This window comes from Babylonia areolata, chromosome 12 (assembly GCF_041734735.1).
Source record: "Babylonia areolata isolate BAREFJ2019XMU chromosome 12, ASM4173473v1, whole genome shotgun sequence".
Classification (NCBI taxonomy): Eukaryota; Metazoa; Mollusca; class Gastropoda; order Neogastropoda; family Buccinidae; genus Babylonia; species Babylonia areolata.
The window spans coordinates 18,549,726-18,572,031 of record NC_134887.1 but is presented as its reverse complement, the minus strand read 5'-3'; the positions used below and the strand labels follow the sequence as shown (position 1 = coordinate 18,572,031).

The 22,306-nt window shown below is 44.1% G+C and overlaps 1 protein-coding gene across 2 annotated transcripts in view; it reads right to left on the bottom strand.

The window, feature by feature from the left end:
• The window catches only part of LOC143288410 (PHD finger protein 12-like), a 39,308-nt gene extending 17,661 nt beyond the window's left edge, over positions 1–21,647 (bottom strand). For both annotated transcript variants that reach the window (XR_013056091.1, XM_076596845.1), the window contains exons 1-9: positions 21,300–21,647; positions 20,935–21,116; positions 17,534–17,609; positions 12,297–12,552; positions 11,413–11,524; positions 10,425–10,557; positions 9,857–10,027; positions 9,307–9,444; positions 469–1,318 (exon numbers count right to left, since the gene is read on the bottom strand). Coding sequence is in view for 1 of the 2 variants with exons in the window: in XM_076596845.1 (XP_076452960.1) it covers positions 469–1,318; positions 9,307–9,444; positions 9,857–10,027; positions 10,425–10,557; positions 11,413–11,524; positions 12,297–12,552; positions 17,534–17,609; positions 20,935–21,116; positions 21,300–21,347 (1,966 nt within the window). In the remaining variant the exon portion in view is untranslated. The remainder of the gene's footprint in view (positions 1–468; positions 1,319–9,306; positions 9,445–9,856; positions 10,028–10,424; positions 10,558–11,412; positions 11,525–12,296; positions 12,553–17,533; positions 17,610–20,934; positions 21,117–21,299) is intronic.
• Between the last annotated feature and the right edge of the window lie 659 nt (positions 21,648–22,306).

The window sequence follows — 22,306 nt, the reverse complement described above, 5'->3', positions numbered from 1 at the left end:
CAGGAGACAAAAAATCAGTCCAATTCTTCCTAAAGTGTTTCTGCGTTCAAACCTGTAATCGTCAGCCCTGGGGATATGATTTTAAAAATCTTCTCATGTGTGTGAGTGTGTGTGTGTGTGTGCGTGTGTGTGTGTTTTCAATGCAACACTTTGTGTATATGTGAGAAAGAGACAGACAGACAGATGGACTAAGAGATTGAGAATAGGGGTCAGGAGGGATGTGGGAGGAAAGAGTTAAAGTTTGTGTGTGTGCATGTATATGAACTGCTTTAAATGCAACTATGTGTGTGTTAAACTCTTTGTGTGAGCGAGTGAGTGAGTGAGTGTGAGTGTGTGTGTACAGGGCCAACAATCCACTGGCCACTTCCTTACCCTGTTCTGCACTGGCTTCCAGTGGAGGTCTGAGACACAAAAGAGGGATTTATAACACAGTCGAGTGTTCTCACTGTAAGCCAAAGAACTACTCACCTGAAGTGGAAGTGGACACGGATATCACCTTGGTCTGTGTTCCACTGGCCCCCATGACCTGGCCCCCCTGACCCTGTGGGGAGCTGACGCCAAGCCTCTGTACCGACGGCTGTACCAACACCCTTGGAGACAGAATGGACGTGGGGGAGTTGCCAGTCACACTACGGGCAGCCACCCCTGGTGGGAGCACCACCTTGCTGGTGCCGGTGTTTCCGCTGGGGAGCACCTTGGTCACCACAGTGTTGTTGGCCTTGTTGATGGTGCTGATTACAATGTTCTTGCCCTGGGGAGGGCCAGACACCACACTTTGGGACCCCGGTGGTCCTGAGGATGTTGCTGCCGTCGAGTTCACCACCTGGCCCACACTCTTGTCGCTGCCGTGCCACGACACCTTGATCACGCTGGCAGTGTCAGCGCTGTTGCTGCGAGTCCTCACTGCTGCCTCCACTTTGGCTTTCTGAACGTCCAGGATCTCGGCATCGCCATTCATGGAACTGCTGCTGCTAGTCACATTTCCATGCAGGAGCGACACTGTTCCCGGTTTGGGCGTACTGAAAGGCACTGACTGCTCAGATGTTCCGTTGAGAGACTCCTGGCTCCCTCTACTGACAATATCACCGGTGCCACTTTCTCCACTCTCTAAAGCTGTGGCTGATGTCAGCGCACTGCTGGCAGAGTCTGAGTCCCGATGTACCACTGGCGCTACAGAGGCTGTAGGTTTGGCTGTGGAACTGGGTGCATCAGAAGATTTGCCGCTCTCATTAGATGCTGCACCTCTGTCCTTTCGTAGTTGTTTCTGCGTCAGATGTTTAGCGATGCTTGCTTGCAAGGCTACAATACCTGACAGCCACTGGAATGCAAATTTGTAAAATCAATCACAATTCTTTTCATTTTCAATCTCTAAAAAGACATTCATACAGGACAAGGTTTAACCATTGTACACCTAACTTGCACTGTAACACCCGAACCTGCCCGGTACCGCCGTCTAAACACGTCCTTACACAGCATCGTTTTCGGCACTTCCTTCCATGCATTTTGCACCTTTCAGAGTCCGATTTGCTTGAATTTTGACAAAGTTGTAAAAATTTTTAAGTTGCAAGACGAGTTTGATGATTGCCGAGAGCTTTAGCGTAATCTGAACACCTATTCTGAAGAGGACTTTGAACTGTTTTAATGATTTTTGCATGGGAATCTTGTAAAAATCGACTGAACTGAGTGACCTAGATATCGACTGACCAAGTTTTGCTGACAATGAGAGTGAAGTTGGTCACTTGAATGTGAATCTATCGCCGGACCTCTGAAATCATGAATCAAACGCTGGACCTCCGAAATCCATACTGTCAGTGAGTTAGTCTTGATTTCACTGATATTTATTGGCATTCTGCACGATCTTCCTGACTGTGCTAGTTCAATGGAATATACTACCGATTTGGTAAAGTTTTGCCAAAGTTCTGAAGTTTTAAAGTTGCAAGATGAGTTCGATGACTGTCAATCATAGTGTAATCCGAACGACTATTCTGAAGATGATTTCTGCATGAGAATTTTGTAATAGTCGATCGTACTGAGTGACCTAGACATCCACTGACTGAGTTTTGCCAATATTGAGAGTGTAGTTGGTACTTGAGTGTGAACTGATCACCGGACTTCCGAAATCATGAATCGATTGCCAGACCTCCGAAATCGTGAATCAATCGCCGGACCTCCGAAATCATAAATCAATCCTCTCAGTCACTGATTGCACTGATGCTTACTGGCATTCTGCACGATCTTCCTGATTTTGCTAGTTAAATCGATTATATTCTTCTTTACATTATGGAGAAATTACATGTGAGGTAGATTTGTTGTTTGTTTTTGTTTGTTTGCTGTTGCTTTTCTCTTGACCATCATAGGAAAACACATCATCCGTCAAAATGAAAAGAACATAAAAATCAGCATGTTCATTGTTGGAATTCAAGTTGAGTAAGAAAAAAAAGAAAAGAGAAGAAGATGTGTTAGAAGTTACTGCAGACCAGATAAACTTATTTCAAAGAAAATCATACTGTAAATAAAAGAATTTTTTTCAAAGTTGACCATCAAATTTGACACATCTATTTTTTGTGTGTAAATACAAAGCAACATGAGCCTGGAAACAAAAATTCTTTTGCAACTTTATTTATGTGTAGAATGCAGGAAAAATAAACATGTGCAACAAAAGAAGGTAAATGTATTTTCAATCAATGTTTATTCGCCTTCACATGGGATTTCAGGGGTGATTGGTGCTGAGCGTCCTGGGGGTAAGAGGGTTAACAAGGAAGTTCATTTCATCTTCAAATTTATAAACCAGACTGGAAAGGAATAACCACAAAGTTCACACAGATACTGCAGAATAAAATTCCACACTTTGAAAGTGCTTTTTCCAAAGACAGCTATGTATTCTAATAACTTGATAGCAGAATGTGAACATATGGGAGGAAAACAATGGGAACTCATGTGCCAATGGACACATGTACACATGCATGTAAGACCTGAAAAGAAAACTAATAGGCTTCAATTACAACTTCAATGTAACTGTAAGGGATATTCATACTGAGGCAAAAGAAAGTATCCACTCCATTCATCACAAAATAACTCAAAATTTGTAAATCGTAATCAAACAGCATTACAATCTTTTTTTTTGTATAAACTGGTTCAGGAACACATGGCATGATCCATTTTCAAAATACATAAAAGACTGACAAGAAAATGGATTCAAAACCTAAATTCACAAGTCTTCTTCAAGTGGCAGTGGGGTTCAGTACCTGGCGTGGCCATCTGCAGCACTGATACGCTTCCTCATGGACTGTACAAGCCTCTAACAGAATTGTCTGGCTGAGGAATGGCTGTCCACTCCTGGACCACACACTGCTCCACATTGTGGACATCCTAGAATGGGGTCCTCTGTGACTGTACAACCATGTTCATCACCAGCATGCTCAAACAGGGCCATGTCAGGTGATGAGGAGGGCCAAGGCAAGACAACAGTGTTGCTCCAGTCAAGGAAATCCATAGCAACACATGAAGCATGCAGGAGCTAGCATTATCCTGCTGGAGCACCGTGAACTGTGGATTTTACTTCAAGAAACAGGACAAGCACAGGTTGCAGTGTATCATCTCCATATCGCTGACCTGTCAAAATCATCCTGGATGATGACAAGGGATGTCCTGGTTTCGGCACCACTAGCTTCCAATAATGTTGACAGTGTTGTCATCTTCCCAGTTCTGTTTGAGGACAAAGCAGTCAAACATCTGTTGTGTGGTAGACAAAACTCTGGGTCGCCCATAAGCATAGAAAACGTTAAATCTGATCTCTTCAGAGAAGATGACATGATTTCACTCGCATCTTGTCCAACATAGTGCTGCTGGGCGCATAACAGTCGCCACAGAGCTGTTGTGTAAGACAATGTCCAAAATGACAGATGCCTGTAGATCTCGTTGCACTGTTCATGATACTGTTCGGTGAGGGCCAAGCATGACTGATGCCGTCTGTGAAGCAGACTGGAGCCAATTCTGCAGGTGTTGTCAAGAAATCGAAAAGTTATCAGGTGGGGTTGGGACCATTGGTTAACCTGACTGCTGCTTGTCTGCAATGGAGTTTGTTGGTGATGTCCACAAAGCCTTCAAATAATCCTGTGTGTACAATGAAGGCTCCTGGCGACTTCTCTTGAAAAAACACACTCCCGTAAAAGTGCTCTGCTCTGCTGCTGTTGTCTGTTGAGTCGCAGCATTCTTCTGAGTAATCAAACACATGACCAAATATTAAATTATTAAATTAGCGTTTTTTTCTGTCATGGCGTCTTGTTAACCAGTAAGTGCCAGATAATTTTGTATTAAAAAAAAAAAAAAGAAAGAAAAAAAAGTGCTCTCCCCTTGCCAGGGAATTCTGAGGATTCGGGGGTAATAAATCACAAATAATTCCAGCACAAAAGCTATGGATGATACAGAAAGAAAGTAAACGTTTTTGTGAAGAAAAATGAGTGTAGATTCTGCTTCTGGGCTCTTTTACCCAATTAGTTTGATTGTAGGCATGTAAAGTCAAGATAATGATAATGTTTTTTGTGCAACAAAGTCCATTTCCACCTCTACATAATAACATCCATAAAGAAAAGAAACAAAATACAGCTAGAAAGAGCATGCCTATTGTCAGATCATACCTGCAGAAGAAATTTAAACAGGCTATAAGTTTATAAAAAAAACAAATCACAGCTCGTGCAGACATGTAAGTAAATCACTGTCCCAACAATGACAAAGGTGGGTAAAGTCAACGTAAAAGGTCAATCATGGTCTCAGAAACTGAGCTGGCAGACTTTTTGACAGCTAAGTGCGTTCGGGAGTGAGAGGGCGAAGTTCTTTGATGACATTCACTCCTTTAAAGTTGCATGTGGGCTGATGAAAGTGTCTTCTGTGCATCCAGCTTGCCACCTCTACAACAAGTCAACCATCTGTTTCAGCGTGAAAAACAAAAAGCAAGTGTTTCACGTCCAGTGCAGGATCCACCCTGCGTTTCATGAAAATCGTGGAGCATTGGCGGTTGTCGATCCCAGACTGCATTGAAATGTGAGCACACTCATTCCCTAAAAGCCACGCCCCCTTCATGAACTTTGGCTGACATTCGACCTATCATCTTACATCACTCCTCTCCCTCTCCTCCCCTTCTTCCAACACTCCCTGCTCGTATTCCATCAGTCATAGCCACTTGTTCAAATACGCTGTCTGATTGGATAGATGGACTGAATTACCATCAAATGAGGCTGTCAGTTTTGTCACTGTCATTGTCAATCACTTTCATTTTCAAAACAATCGTCAGACAAGAGAGATCCTCCATCGCGAAAGCTGTCCATAATCACAAGCAGAGCTTTCAGAATTGTGTATATCTGCTGACAGTGACTATTTGCTTTACTGGACACAGTTTTCAACGCATTTTTTTTGCACATGATGCAACCCCCTTTTCACACGTGTATTACGTGGTCAGTCAGCAAATTATTATCCAGTGGAAAGAGGTCTTCTACCTGATTAATGTTCATTTAAGTAGATTTAATTAAAATAGTATTTTTATAATCCGGACACATCAAACTAACTGTTCAGTCTGTTCACGTGAATTGAACCAAACTCCAATGAAGGAAAAATCAGAACATATGCAGGACGTCAGTGGACATCTTATAGCCACTATGGCAATACTTTTTGTAGGACATCAGCTGACGTCTTATAGGCACTCTCCTGGTTAAACTCACAAGTCACATCAGGTGTTGAATACCGAGTGAGTTACAGACTGCATATGCACTTGCAGACATCACCGCAGTCACCCACTTCCAGACATCACCGCAGTCACCATGCAGCACATGACTGACAAGCTGGTCACTATCAAAAACCGGAGTCAAATCAAAGAGCAGTAAATACTCTGCCAAACAATGCAACTTGGTTTTTAACATAACTTTAACTAATATTAGGTGGTCAGGTCAGGGGCACAGTCCTTGCTACTGGTACCATGTAACCCAGTACTACCTGCCACATGTGAAGTCTCCCAACGACGGATCAGGCGGAGGAGGAAACCTTTCCCAGCGGCTGTGAAGGCGGAAGAGGATGACCAAAGGGCAGGGGGAGCTCTTATCCTTGGCTGGAAGTCTTCCTAGGAGACGGAATTCCGAAGAAAAAACCTGCACCTGCCGAGGCCGTCCCACACGTGGCAGTATCTGCACCTGTGGGACTGTGAGCGTCAGTAGGCGAGAAAGTGGGGAAGGGATTGCACAACTCCTCTTCACTTCACTTCAAAAAAAAAAAAAAGTCACCTGTGCTGGTCAGGCAACCAGGTTAATGTCAGAACGACGAGCTAGCCCTTCAACACCCAGCTTTCCCAAGCCCTGTGGCGATGGAGAAGTGGTAACGGGGACAGGCAGAGGATGCTGCTGGCAGTTCCTAGTCACGACTCTGCACGCAGGCAGCTGTGGGGTGATGGTCATCTGCCGTAGACTTGGACAGATGCGGCGCCTGTATCCTCCCACTGTGTCAGAGCAGCCCTTTTTAGGGACAGCACTGCTCTCCCCACATGGGGAAGGGGATATAAAAGGATCCCTAAACAAAGCTTGCCACGCCTAGTACCTAGTAGGAAACCGCCCCTACTTGGACATCCAACACTAGCGGTCGAAAACAACAGAAGAAAAGAACCAGGAGTCATGCACTGACTCTGGGTGCCTGGAATGTTCGCACCCTTTTAGACACAGACGACAGATCAGAAAGGCACACAGTGCTCATTTATAGAATGCTTGATCGCTACTAGGTGGACATAGCAGCCCTGAGCGAAACCAGGTTTGTCAGTGAAACACAGCTGGAGGAAGTTGGAGGGGGTTACACCTTCTACTGCATTGGGAAGCCAGATGGCACCCCAAGAACCTCAGGCGTGGGCTTTGCCATACAAACCAAACTTGCACGACAGCTCGACAGCCTTCCACGTGGGATAAACAATAGGCTGATGACCGTGCATCTGAAGCTGTCCGAGCATCGCTTCTCCACAGTCATCAGCTGCTATGCCCAGACGATGACCAACCCTGATGACATCAAAGAAGCTTTCTACGAGGAGCTCAGCCACACCATTTCAGCGGTAGACAGAAAGGACAGGCTAATCATCCTTGGGGATTTCAATGCCCGCATCGGCGTGGACTTCTCCTCGTGGCCAAAAGTCCTAGGATAGCACGGCACTGGCAAGCGCAACTCCAATGGACTGCTTTTGCTCTCGCTCTGCATGCAGCATGGACTGACCATCACCAACACCCTCTTCCAACAAGCGGACAAATACAAGAACACATGGATGCACCCCCGCTCCAAGTAATGGCACATACTGGACTATGTGATTTCCGGCAGAGGGACAGAGGTGATGTTTCCATTACATGCTGCATGAGAGGAGCAGTCTGTTAGTTGGACCATCACCTGGTGTCCAGCAAGATGAACATCAGACCTGCACACCAGCTCCAACCAACCCGGCAGAAACCCCCTTGAAAGCTGAACATCCACCGCCTCCCTATCACCAAGGACGTACTGCAGCAGCAAATCCAAGCAGCTCTCCAAGAAATTCCTGCTTCGACCGATGTAGAAGAGGTATGGAGTACCTTTAGAGATGCTGTGTACACAGCAGCAGCTGACACACTCGGCTTTATACAGAGAAGCCACAAAGACTGGTTTGACGAGAACGACTCTGGAATCTCCAAGCTCCTGGACACACTGCACATACGGCATCAAGATCACATTTCCTATAAAGACTGGCAGAGGAAGAAGGACTGGTTCTTGCAAACCAGGCAACTTGTACAGAAGAGGCTGCGTGAGATGAAGAACACCTAGTGGGAGAGAAAGTCTGAAGAGCTTCAGTCCGCTGCTGATGCTCATGACATGAAGACCTTCCACGATGGTCTCCAAGCTGTGCATGGGCTGAGAATCACAGGATCAACCCCTGTCCGAGCCTTGGACCAGACCACCCTCCTGACAGACAAGAAAGACATCCTTGCCCGCTGGGCAAAGCACTTCAACACCCTCCTCAACAGGGACTCGTCCGTATCTGACGAGGTAATTGCAGCCCTCCCACAGCTACCAGTCAATGACTCACAAGCTGCCCATCCCACCTTGGCTGAAACCTGGAAGGCCCTGAAGCTGACATCAGGAAAAGCACCAGGAGTGGATAAAATCCAGGCTGACATCTACAAGTATAGAGGCGAGGTGCTGACAGTTGAAGCTGACCGCCCTGTTCCAGTCTATCTGGGAGAGAGGGGAGGTCCCCCAGGATTTCAAGGATGCTTCAATTGTCCACATCTACAAACGGGAGACAAAACATCCTGCAATAACCACTGTGTAATCACTCTCCTCTGCATCGCTGGCAAGATCTTCGCCTGCATCATACTGAACAGGCTGGTTGACCATGTCTCCAACACAGTCCTCCCTGAAGCACAGTGCGGCTTCCGCTCAGGTAGGGGAATATGTGACATGTGACATGGTGTTTGCTGTACGCCAGATGCAAGAGAAGTGCCGTGAGCAGAAAAAGGAGCTCCACAGGGTCTTGTAGACCTGACTAACGCCTTTGACACGGTGAACCACCATGGTCTGTGGAAGATCCTCCTAAAGTTCAGCTGCCCAGAGAGCCTAATCCAGCTGATTGCATCATTCCATGATGGCATGCAGGCGAGAGTACAGGAAAATACTGACATGTTGGATCCGTTCACTGTGGTAAATGGAGTGAAGCAGGGCTGCGTCCTGGCACCCACACTGTTCTCCATTCTCTTCTCTGCCATGCTGATTGACGCCTTCCAAGACTGTGACCGGGGCATCTACATTCAGTTTCGCACAGATGGTAAACTTTTCAACTTGCGGCGACTCCACACCAGCTCCAGGGTGTTTGAGGTACTGTTGAGAGAGAACTTGGAAGACCCTGCAAGGGCTTCAAGGACACCTTGAAGACAAACCTTAAAGCCTGTGACATAGACATCGCTTCCTGGAAAACTGATGCCCTTGACCACTCTTGCTGGAGGATGGTGTGCTCTAGTGGTATAAAGACGTTTGAAAACAATCGAACGCTGGCCATTAAGGAGAAGCGTGAGCGAAGGAAGCAGTGCTCAACTTCTGGAGATGTTTTCCCGTGCAACACCTGTGGGAAGTGCTGCGCATCCAGAATCAGCCTCTTCTCCCATATGACACACACCGACAGATAAGCCTGCCTGCCTACTCATCCGTCAGTCCAACGGGAGACTCCATTAACTAATATTTTAACTGGGTACTTTCTTCTGCCTCTCAGTCTATCAATACAGGGAAGATAAACCTTGGACAGAATATCAGGACCAAACTTACCTCTTCTTGTTCTTCTGGTGAGACTTCAATAGCATGTTTTGTATCTGTTGTTGGCTCCACTGTTGTAAATGCAGAACGTGGAGCCAAGGGAAGCTTGGCTGCTGGGCTTCTGTACATGGCCTTGACTGCATCCGGCACCTGTAAACCAGCTGTTTTTGTTTAAAAAAACAACAACAAAACACACATAACACGCCACATTCACAACAGCAAAATTAAGTAAACAACTTAACATCATGAACATACATCTCCACCAAGGTATTACCACTATTGTGAAAAAGCATTTTTAATATAATTTTAACAATAAATGGCTGAAAAACTGTTACAGATCCAAGTATCTAACCTCCAAACATTTCACAAATTAAGGATTCAAAAATCTGTTTACTATTCCTGTCAACATACTTCACTGTATGTCTTAAATATAACACCATGAAATCCACATGCGTAATTTTTTTTCTTCAAAAGATTTAGCATATGTGTAAGATAAATATCTGATATGAGCTGAGTACCCACAATGTTTTTCTACACACATTAAGCAGACAACATAACTTACTTGGACAGTCTTACGAGGGGGTAATGGTCGCCGAACACGGAACGGTGGATTCAATCTATGCACATGTTTGAGGAAGTCAAGTTTGACAGTATCTTGGTCAACAATGCCTGTGAACCTGTCCCACAATTTGATTCGTTCCGTCAGACTGTTTGAACGAACCATATATTCATCCTGGAAAGACAAAAGTTATGCAATAAACATTTCTCAAGAATATATCACAATTTTCCCCAAAGATGTCAAAAACTCCAGAGCTTTTTTCTATCCAATTTAAATAAGTAAAGGCAAAGAGAGATGTAGGATCTGCTAACCATAGAAAAAGATAGCAAATAACATCACACATCAAGAAGATATAAAGAATACACCACACACACACACAAACATACAAAGACTTCCAATGTATTTGAATATTCAATTTAGTTTAACTGCATCTGAATACTCAACCTTCATTCAACAGAACAGCAAAATACATAAAAAGACAACACAGCAACTAGTTTCAATAGAAATATCAATCAACAAAACAAATTAAATCATTTCATTTTTCGACAACACAAATCTTTCAAAGCTTTACCAAGAAATGTTCCACATGGTTTGGACACATCCATCGGCCTGAGGGCAGGGACGTGAGAGGGGGGGTAAGGCAGTCCATGTGAAACAACAGAGGGCAGTAGTCACACTGGATCAATGGACCAATGCGGCAACTCCTGACAGTCACCACAAACACCGGTCAATCACTGGTGTGCTCATCTGCTGCCAACTATTACTGCACATGCTTTATTTTTGTCAAAAATGGAGAAAAAAGTAAAAACTAATTTTTCTAAACTGATCTGTGCTTGTATAAAATAATCAATACATGTGTGACACGAGAGGCAAAGCCTCCATGACTGGTGCGATTTCTACAAAAAATTACCAAAAAAATAACTGTACAAAAGATAAAGAGAAGATTTGGTGGTTTGGTCATTATCACTTCATCAATGCAGAAACCTCCATGACAGGTGTGATTTCTACAAAAATTTACCAAAAAACAAAAACTGGTGGTTTGGTCATTATCACTTCTTCGATGTGGGAGTGAAAAGCTAAACAATGTTCATTTTTGCATCTGATGGAAATAAAAACAAAAAAACAACTATTTTCTACTCCAGAGCCGATAATATCTTGTATCTGTTTTCCAGCAACAGTCACCATTTCTAAAGATTTGTCTTGTGTGAACTTAGCTTCATAGTTTTAATATTTGTCAATACATGTAGAATTAAGTCTAAATTTGAGTGTATGACACCAGGAATTCAAGAACAACAGTTGTGGATTTAAAAAAAAAAAAAAAAAAAAAAAAAAAAAAAAAAAAAAAGTGCACGGATAATGATCAGCTGACTTGCCTCAGCCTGATCTAAAATGTGCAGATATTAATCAACAGCTGATTGTTGCCACAGCCTGTGTAATTAAACTGAATTTCAAAATAATTAATTTCAAAATATTCAATTATCACAAATGAGCAACACAATAAAATAAAATAAAATTTCACTGTCAGAACCTGAATATTCCTGAAAAGCCAGTTAACATACTTAGAGCATGTGAAGCAGAGTTTAGCTGGCAAAGGCACCATCCCATTATCCAGCTCATGAGCCTGTTTCTTTGGCGGCCTGTACCTCCGCCCGTACAAATGTTTACTTGACCCTGAAATTGGAAGTTTAGTTCATCGCTTATGCACTTGTTAGTCAGTGCCTGCAAATAAAGTTATTGAAAAAAATGTCAGCTTTGTCATGTGCTTAGGAACAGAGAATTTCACCCATGAAAATTCCTTAAATCAAAATAATTGCAATATCAATTACATGTCTCAGTTTGTCATTTATGCCTCAAACTGCTGTGTTGTTACAAACATGCTTTCATTTTCAGCAGGCATGACTGTGACAAATGTGATATAATTGTGATCATCTTCAAAATACTTCTAGATAGTTTAGTTTGCCTGATTTATATTCATTCTACCTGATTTCAGTTATCCACCAGTAAACATAAGTTTAGCAACCATAAAAGTAACATATTATCCATCTTTTTTTTCCCCACATGAGGTATAAATTCATCTTACATTCACGAACAGGAAATATGGAATTTCCACACAGGAACTGGAAATGGATGCTATGTGTGCATGGCTATGGCATTTTAAACCAGAATACTTAGATGCATAATGCTGGTAACAGAAACAGTGACCACCTAAATATGCTATTACTTCTACTGAAAACATATGGAGCTGAAAAAGTGGCAATTTCAATATGATTATTATTGCTTTGTCAGTTGGCTTCAACATATGCCTTAACCCCCTTGCATTCATTCACGGGGTAAGTTTCTCTGTGAAATATATGTGAAAAAGGGTTAAGTGCTTATCTTTCACAGCTATTTATATCATCAATGAAATCCATTCACTACACTTTGACCTAAACAAGCCACCAACCTGGCAAGGGAGTGGTGCACGCAATGTCTTTGCTCAGTTCAAACTGAACAGGGTTCATCAAGCGGGCAGCTTTGATGAGGATGCTCAAGGGGTTCACACCTTCACCCTCCGGCCCTGCATCATCCACATCTTTCTCCACTGGCATCACTGCTGTCGAGACAGACGGTTCAGCACCTGGGGTAACATCTGGTCCAGCAGACCGCTTCAAACGCTTGGAACTACCGCTGGAGGTGCTTTCTGCATCATCATCTTTCCCCTGCAAGGTTAGGTTTGGTACAAATTCATAAACAGGCGTAGCTCAGTAAAGTGTTAGACTTTCCAACTAAGAGGGTCCTGGGTTTAAATTCCTGGGTGAGGCGCCGGGTTAAGGACTGAAGTTGGTATTTTAAATCTCTCCGAACAATAAATGCACAGACTTGCTTATGCAAAAAACAAAAACAAATCCTTCACATGTAATTAATAAACAATGAGGTCTGGAGATGTAAATATGTAAATGTAAATATAATATAAATTATATGTACATATATACATGCAGGTGATTATGTCAGCATTCAGTGGGAAATGGAACATGAACATACCCTGTATGAGCACACCCCAAAATGGGAATATGGATGACTACATGAGAGTCAAAATGGTCATGCAAGTAAAATCTCATACAGTTGCTGTCCAAAAATGCTGAATAAGTACAACAAATTCAATAAAAACTGACAAAACAATGCCAACAGAAGTATAACATTAAGAATATACAAGAACTGATGGCATACAAACGTGGACACCAACCTAAGACGTCAAGGTCAATAACCCCTGCTTTTGCTGCATCATTTTGAAGTTATGACAGAACTTTATCCATGCCTGACTTGAGGACCTCACATTTAAATACAAGGTCAAATGTAATTTCAACTGACAAGTGTAGAAAAAGGAAATTTTCTATCTAAAATTACGTTTGAATAACATACTTACCGTGACCCAACTAGTGCAGACTCCGGCAGGGGTCTGACATTCCTGTCCTGTGCAAACTACTATCCGCCTATGCGGAGAAAATGAGAGAACTACGGCCGATAACCTCCCGGAAGTAGGTAACGTCCCCTTTGTCCCCCTGGTTATCGCCCTCTTTTGACGGCAATATGCCATCAGCAGCGCAGCGAGCAGGGAGAACAGGAAGCGGGGAGGCCGGGAGGGTCTTAAATTTGGGTCACGGTAAGTATGTTATTCAAACGTAATTTTAGATAGAAAATTTCCTTTTAATCACACATACTTAACCGTGACCCAACTAGTGCAGAATAGCGCGACAAGGTGGCGGGCTAGCCTGTTCTACTGTCTATGTGCTGCGATAGCCTGCTGTGCAACTACCACAGAAGCGATGCCTCTTGAGCCATCATCCCGCAGGCGTGCGACGTCTCTCAGGTAGAAGTCGATGAAGGTGGCAGGATTTTTCCAGTAGGCGGCATCTAAGATGTCTTGTAGCCGTATTGAGTGCGCCAGGGCAAGAGAGGAGGACCACGCTCTGACTTCATGCGCTCTGGCTGAGGAGGCATCGAGTCTCAAACCTACGTCTGCATATGCACCTTTGATCGCATTGACTATCCATCGAGACAGCGACGTTTTGCTAATGTCACGTGGATGGTCTAGGTTCCAGCTAATGAAGAGGCGTCGCTTGGACGCTCGGAAAGGACGCGACCTTTTGAGGTATATGCGCAGGGCCCTGACCGGGCAGAGGAATCTATCCTCGTCATCATGGGCTAGAATGGAAGAGAGCGGTTTGATGAAAAGAATGGGAGAGGGTGTATCGGGAGTCTGATTTTTGGCAAGAAATTCAGGGAGGAACCTAAGTGAGATAGATCCGTCCGGCTCAAAGGCTATATCCTGTGTGACGCCACTGAGGGCATGGACCTCACTACAACGTCTGCCTGAGGCGAGTGAGACGAGAAAGAGTGTCTTCATTGAGAGTAGCTTGAAGGGAGCTATAGCAAGGGGTTCGAAGGGTGCCTTGCGGAGGTATTGTAGTACCAGAAACAGGTCCCAAGAAGGGGACCGAGGGGATGTACGTGTGTGGCTGAGGGAAGCCCCTCGGACTAATGCCCTAAGCAGGGGGTCATCTGAGAAAGAGGGTCCGCCTAGTTGCCGAAGAGTGGAGCTGATTGCAGCGCGATGGACGCGTACTGCAGAGGCGGAGAGGCCTTTGGAGGAGGAGAGGAAAGCGAGAAAGTTGGCGAGGTCCATGTTGGATGGGTGTGTGGGATTGACTGAGTGGGTAGAGCACCAGGAGAGCCAGCGATTCCAGTGTGCAGAGTAAACGCCTTGAGTGCCTTTGCGATGTGACCTGCATACGAGGTCGGCTGTGTCATCAGAGGCGCCTAGTGCTGACAGAGATTCCCGCACAGTAGCCAGGCGTGTAGGTTGAGAACCTCTGGGTTTCCGTGGGGAATGCCTGAGCGGGGCTGAACTAGGGAGTGTCTGCCGATGTGAAGGCGGAGTGGGGGGACGTGAGTGAGGTGGAGAAGGTCGGGAAACCACGGCTGTGCTGGCCAGTGGGGTGCGATGAGAATCAGGACGGCACTCTCCAGCCTTGCCTTTCTGAGGACTTTTCCCATGATTGGCAGTGGGGGGAAGGCGTACCCCGAAAGGTTGGACCAGCTGATCGACAGGGCGTCCACGGCCCAGGCCTGCGGGTCTGGGACTGGGGAGACGTATGTGGGGATGCGGAAGTTGAACCTTGTGGCGAAGAGATCCACATGTGGTTTGTGCCAATGGTCCCAGATCGGCTGAAGTGTTGAGTGTGACAGGGTCCACTCCGTCTGAAGCACTGTGTGGGATCTGCTGAGGTAATCTGCTAGAATGTTGAGCTTGCCTGGGACATGTCGTGCTGTCAGGTGGATGTTGTGCTCCTGACACCAGAGGAGGACTGTCTCCGCATGCAGGGACAGCTGGTGAGAGTGAGCTCCCCCCTGTTTGTTCAGATAACATGCTACCGTCGTGTTGTCTGTGCATAGCAAGATCGACCTGCGCGAAACGTGGGGGAGGAAGTGCTGGAGGGCAAGGGAGACCGCCTCCAGTTCCAGTTTGTTGATGTGCCATGATTGCTGCTGTGGGGACCAAGTCCCCGACGCTGTGTGGTTCTCCATGTGGGCACCCCAGCCCGTGTTGGAGGCATCTGTGTATAGTTCTGCATCTGGAGTTGGGTTCGAGATGGGAACCCCGGCGTTGAGCCATTGCATGTCCATCCAGCGCTGGGTCGACTGTGAGAACCATGTGCCTAGAGGAATCTGGGTGTCCCACGTCTGAGAAGACTGGGACCACCTGTTCTGGAAGTGGCGCTGAAATGGGCGTTTGTGTAGTCTGCCCAAGGGGACCAGTGCAGCAAGAGACTCCATGAAGCCCAGTAGAGAGGCAAGCTCCCTGGCTGACGCCGAGGCTGCCTGTGATAGATGAGAAAGGAGGCTGTGTAGCCTGTGGAGGCGAGGCATGGCCGGACGTATGGTCATTGATACCGAATCGATCGCCATACCCAGGAATTCGAACTGTTGAGAGGGCTCCAGTTCCGATTTGTCTGTGTTCATCAGAAAGCCCAGTGCTTGGCACTGGGTCCTGACGAGGTTGAGGTGATGCTGGCAGAGGGCCTTGCTCTCTGCGAGGATCAACCAGTCGTCTAGGTAGACCCTCAGGCGTATGCCCTTGCTCCTGAGGGCCAAACATAGTTCCCTGACCACTCTGGTGAAGACCCACGGGGCTGGAGCCAGGCCGAATGGAAGGGCTCTGAACTGGAAGGACTTGCCTTCCCATGAGAAGCGGAGCCACTTGCGGTCCCTGGGGTGAACAAGGACATGGAAGTAAGCGTCTGTGAGGTCTATGGAGACTGCCCAGTCGCCTTGTCTGATGGAGTCCCTGATTGACGCAGGTGATTCCATGCGGAATGATTGTGGCTGTCCTGGGTGCTCTGAGTGTGTCCTGCTGAAGTGGAGGGTAGCTGCTGGCTGCACAGGTACAGGTGTCGAGATGGCTGCCGGAAAAAGAGGGCGATAACCAGGGGGACAAAGGGGACGTTACCTACTTCCGGGAGGTTATCGGCCGTAGTTCTCTCATTTTCTCCGCATAGGCGGATAGTAGTTTGCACAGGACAGGAATGTCAGACCCCTGCCGGAGTCTGCACTAGTTGGGTCACGGTTAAGTATGTGTGATTAAAATGCTGTTTTGCATACAACAGATATAATTTGCTGACGATGGAGGCAACAAACAGTTAAGGGTTGGATTTGGATTCCCAAGTTTGATCCCAGCATCTGGGCTTGGTGGAAAAAGGTATAGATATTTTCTGATCTTCCAGGTCAGCTTTATGTGCAGATCTGCTAGTGCCTTAATCCCCTTCATGTGTACGCACATGCAAAAAAACGAAACAAATATGCATGAGGAAGACCCAGTAACCAAAGTCATACTCAGTATGGCAGGGTTAATCATGGCCATATAAGTAAAAACCCACTCGCTGATGAAAATAAAAAGTGTGGGTATTGTAGCTCATGAACAGAAAAAAAGATTTTACTGATATGTCTGAAGTCATTTATGGAGTTTACCATCATCTGATTTTAAAGATCTATCCAAGAAATCTAACACAATAACATATTCTAAATTCAAGTTTCTTCAGCAGTCCTCAGGCGGTAAACAAACCAATCATCACAAGAAAACACATTTATAAATGAAGCAGGTGGCATTACTTCAATGAAAATGCCTTAAAAAACACATTTCATACATATCACAAGAAGAATTTCTTTACCTTAAAAATCAATTCACTATGCTTTTTGGGGGTGGGGGTGGGGGGGGGGGGATTTGTTTTTTTGGTGCAGTGACAGACACTCGAAGCAGCAGACACAGTCCTAAAGCATGAATGGTAGATTTCTTTTTAACTACTATTCTACTTCTATTAGTTCTAAACTCAAATTCTAAATACTTCTGACAAATAACATAGAAGCATTTATGGTGGTTTTCTTTTGTTTTCTTTTTTTTTTTTTTTTTTTTACTGCTCATCCACTTCTATTCTCAAAAGTCTAATAAGTCACTTATATTGTTAATCTTTCTTGCTATGTAGCCAGGTAGGGTAAAAAAACATACAAAACCTATTAACTATTTTATAAGGCAAACACACACACACACACCCCACCCCACCCTAGCATCTTTCAAAACGCATCAGCATGTATAATACTTGATCATTTTGTTTTGGGTTAAATAAATTTGGACAAATGCTAACCAACCTCAGCTGGAGTAACTCGACATCGATGACATATCCATTCCCCTGGTGGCAGATCAGCTTCATGAAGTGGAGGGTCACTAAACAAAGGACATACCCAGCATTATTTTGACACATTCAATTCAGATCACAGTGCTTGTCCACTATCCTTTTCTGACTAGAACAAACCTTTCTCAAGTTAATGCATTCTGTATTGCAATCCCGGACAGTCATTACTGTTAAAGACTAGTTAAAAACAACAACACAATTCTAATAAGGGCGAACTTAAAAGAAGAAAAGTTATAAGTAATTTTTGTTTAAACAATGTCACAATGTCCCAAGTACAGATAATGCAAAAATTTTCATATTCAATCACTCTTAATGCAATTTATGTTTGTCTTTGACGGGCGCAATAGCTGAGTGGTTAAAGCGTTGGACTGTCAATCTGAGGGTCCCGGGTTCGAATCATGGTGACGGCGCCTGGTGGGTAAAGGGTGGAGATTTTTACGATCTCCCACGTCAACATATGTGCAGACCTGCTAGTGCCTGAACCCCCTTCGTGTGTATATGCAAGCAGAAGATCAAATACGCACGTTAAAGATCCTGTAATTCATGTCAGCGTTCGGTGGGTTATGGAAACAAGAACATACCCAGCATGCACACCCCTGAAAACGGAGTATGACTGCCTACATGGCGGGGTAAAAACGGTCATACACGTAAAAGCCCACTCGCGTGCATACAAGTGAACGCAGAAGAAGAAGAAATGTTTGTCTTTGTTCCAAGTACAGATAATACAAAAATGTACAGATCTTATTTTTAGTCACTCTTAAAGCAATTAATGTTTGTTTTTTCAAAGGGGCAGTTCATCTGCATTGTGTGTTTTTCATAACAGCTTCAAATTCCTTGTGCACTTGGTTTTTACTGCTGCTGTGGCCTGACAAAGCATTGTTGTAGTCTGGCAAAGCATCCACTGTCCACTTCACAGCTTCAAAAAGTTGTGTTCAAAACTGACAGGTCTGCAGTGAACACTGCCATGCTGTATCCAAAATATTTTGCTCTCTATGAATTGATGACAGTTAAACTTGACTCTTTGCCAAGGACACTCCACCGCGTGAGAGAGAGAGTTTGAGTGTCGGAGTGTTTGTGTTCAATACCTGTAAACACCGTAAGTTCCTAAATACTTGTGACATGGTTCTATCACAATCTTTAATTTTTTCTTTTCTTTCTTTTTTGTCTTTGTCCTTAAACACATGCATATATACTACTAAAAAAAATAACAAAAATGGCACAGCCTTCACAGTCCAAGACTCATTTTTGATATTCCACTTAACATATCAATTAAGTACAGAATAGAAATAAAAGGACACTTTAACAGCATAAAGCATACAATCTTGACATCTTTAATTCTACTACTGTGGTCTTGACGTCTTCTGAACTTGAAGGCATTTATATTCTAACCCAGCGAACCACAATACCAAGTCTGAATACTTTGATAATAAATGGATGATGACCAAACTCATCTATATCTTTCTCATTATGCTATCTTATGACCCTGAACTCTAATCTCTAAACTTGACTCTACAGGTTTTTTGTTACAACCATGATCACTGTGCCAAGTTTGATGGTGATCTTACACAAGGCCTTATATTACTCTTTATTAGGTGCATGTTGTGGCTTTGGGATATGGCTTTAAATTTCAAAAGGATCATCCTGTCACCATGGCCAGTCATATAAGAAAGTTTACTGAAAATCTCATGTCACCAGTCAAGACATGATGATGAGCTCTGATAAGATATTTTTCTTTCTTTCTTTGGGGGTGGGGGGTGGGGGTGGGGGCTAAATAATGATCTTGACATCTCCACTGCTTAACATACTGTCATATAGGAGATTGCTGGAAAGGTCTCATTCATAAACACAGCTGACGAGGCTAGCTGGCTAAATGCGGTTACCTATAGATACATTATGTTTTTTGTTCCTCTTGAGTTTCTTTTGGAACAAAAAAACAACAACAAACAAAACTTAATAACATGTATACTCTCAAGCTGTAAGGCAGTAAGAGATATGCTACTTTTGTTATTGTACATGTGAGAAATTCAGATGGATACTAATTTATTTTCCTGTGTAACTCTACGTGGTTGAGAATGAGTGATACAAAAAACATGTTCCTTAAAAAAAATCATAAACAAGTAGCAACTGTTTGGATGTAGTCCATGAGATACAACAATGTATTCCTATAGTGATTGTTTGGTGTTATATATGGCTGATATTGATAAAACATTTCACTATGACTAGTGTATAATTTTTCAACATGTTTCACTGTACCATTTGTTCACTGGACTTGGGCGAACAACACCGTCTCAAAGCAACCTCTTAAATTTTGAAAGAGTTCAAAATGGAGCTATGAGGCTGATCCTTGGAAGAACAAAAGACACACCTACAGAGACCATGCAATACCTGCTTGAACTTCCTTCAATGCAGGCCAGAAACAAGTCAGAACAGGTTAAGACCTACTTCAGAAAACCCTCAAAACCCACTGCATGATGCAGCCAAGGAACCAAAAGGCAGCTGTCTAGGAAGAGGAAGACCATGGATGGGGCAAGCAGAAGACACAATCCAGCTTGTATGCCGACAACAAGACCTGAAAGAAACAAAAGAATGAGAGGAAAACCTCAAAAACCTCAATTATCTATTCAACACAGCCATTTCACCCGATCTAGGAAGACAATGTCAGAATGGCCAGAGGGCAAAACTGATGCAGAAGTGAAGCTACTCATAGAAGAAGAAAAAAAAAGAAGAGGACATCATCATATACACAGATGGCCCAGTCATCAAAGACCAATCCAGTTAGGGATTCACTGCAAAACAATTTGGAAGAACAATTAGGGAAGAGAATGATGCCTACAAAGTCACAACCTCCAGCCTAACGATGGAAGTTGAAGCTGTGACACATGCTCTCCAGTGGCTATCATCTAACCAGAGGCTTGGAAACTAACATGCCATGATTCAAAAAACTATGAACCTCATACAAATAATTGAAAGTGGAATGGGAAGCCCAGAGTGACTTGGATTTGAACGCAGTGACGCCTCCTTGAGCTACTGATACTGATAGTGATACTGACTGCGTCGATCATATGATCCGAGTTCAGCATTTTCATAAACTGGACACAATTCACAATCTTTGTAAAAAAATCAATGTAATGAAGACCATCTGGTCATTTAACACTGGAATCCTGTCATCAACATTAAGTCTTGAACCTGACATCACAAACTGTGTTTTGGCAATCCAATCATTTGATTGCACACAACCAATGGCATTTTTCGTTAAGCCTCATCTTGTGCAACTGTGCCATAACTGTTACCGCTAACAGCATGATTATCTTTCAGGAAGGGGTAAAACCTGCCTTCAAATCTAAACGTAATACTTACAGACACAGCAAATGAAATGCTGCAGGACAGCGATCACAACAAAGTAGGTCGCCACCTTCTTTGCAGCTATCGCAACAATCATGGTTGACCGTTTTGCCGTGCCGGCGTTGATCTGTCCTGTTTCTACGTCTCTTTCGTGCCGAATCGTCACTGCTCGGCGGGGCAACCAGTTTCTGGATTTGCTGAAACACCACAGACTAGGGCTGGAATGTTACAAAAATTCCTGTTCTCGCACTGCGATTTTCAGTTCCAAGTGGATGTTGTGACGTTTCCTCTTTATCAGGCGAGAGTACGAGACTAGGCCAACAACGAACCGAGCGCTACGCCTCAGCAGGCGACAAAAACCAATATAACCAAACACTTACCTCCATGATGCCCCCACTGGTATCGAGGTCATACTCTACAGGATTCATTGTGCCGTTTCACACTAACTTTGCATCTGAGGTACTACTAATCGCCTAATGAAACTAAAAAGATTGACATTGGCAACACAGATAAATCAACAGCAGTGCGTATGTGCCAACTCATCCCTCAGTTTCTACCTAAATGTCTTGAAGAAAAAACAAACAGCCGAAGTTTTCTTTTTCGTTCATGTTAAGCCTGAATGATATTAACATTTTTCCTACTCATCATTGATGTTTTGTGCATTTTCCTGTCCACAGTGTCTCTGTGGGCAAATGCATTTGTTGTCCAGCTACAGAAACTTGGCGCAAATGAATACATGAACATTGTGCGCATGCGTACATCCGGGAAACTTCCGCCCCGCATGCGTACTGACATTGGTCATATACTGCTCATGCAAAAGCAAAACAAATACCTTGTATCTCCCAAAAGGGATAGAAATCATCATTTGGTACCTGAACATAACGGTTCTAGTTCATAACTATGTTCTCCAACCCTTTGTGGTGATTTGTCAGGGAACAGGCAACAGTAAATAACTGGGTTATTACGCCATGCATCTTTTCCGCATCATACTTCCCGGTATTTTAGTCCAGGACAGATACGAAAATGGTCAAAATGTCTGCAACAAAACCATTCTTTTCACGATAAAATAGAATAAATCATACTGATCACGCTGATATAAACTTGACCGCTGTAGGTGGCGGGAACATGATTAGATTTTAGTTTTTAATAATTATTTGTCACACTTCTGGCCATGAGAGAGCGCCTTACAAAAATCCGCAAGGCAAGAGCAAGCCAGAGTTACGCAAGCGCGGTATAAGGGGTCGCCAGAGGAACGCGTTTAGCGCGGTACAGTACTTGTGGCTGACTGCTGCCGCGCTGATGCTGTCCTATACCTCCGTTTGTAGGTCACTGCGGCTGATGACAGATACCGTACAGAAAATAAGAGAACTCTTCGGGGTCAAAAGGA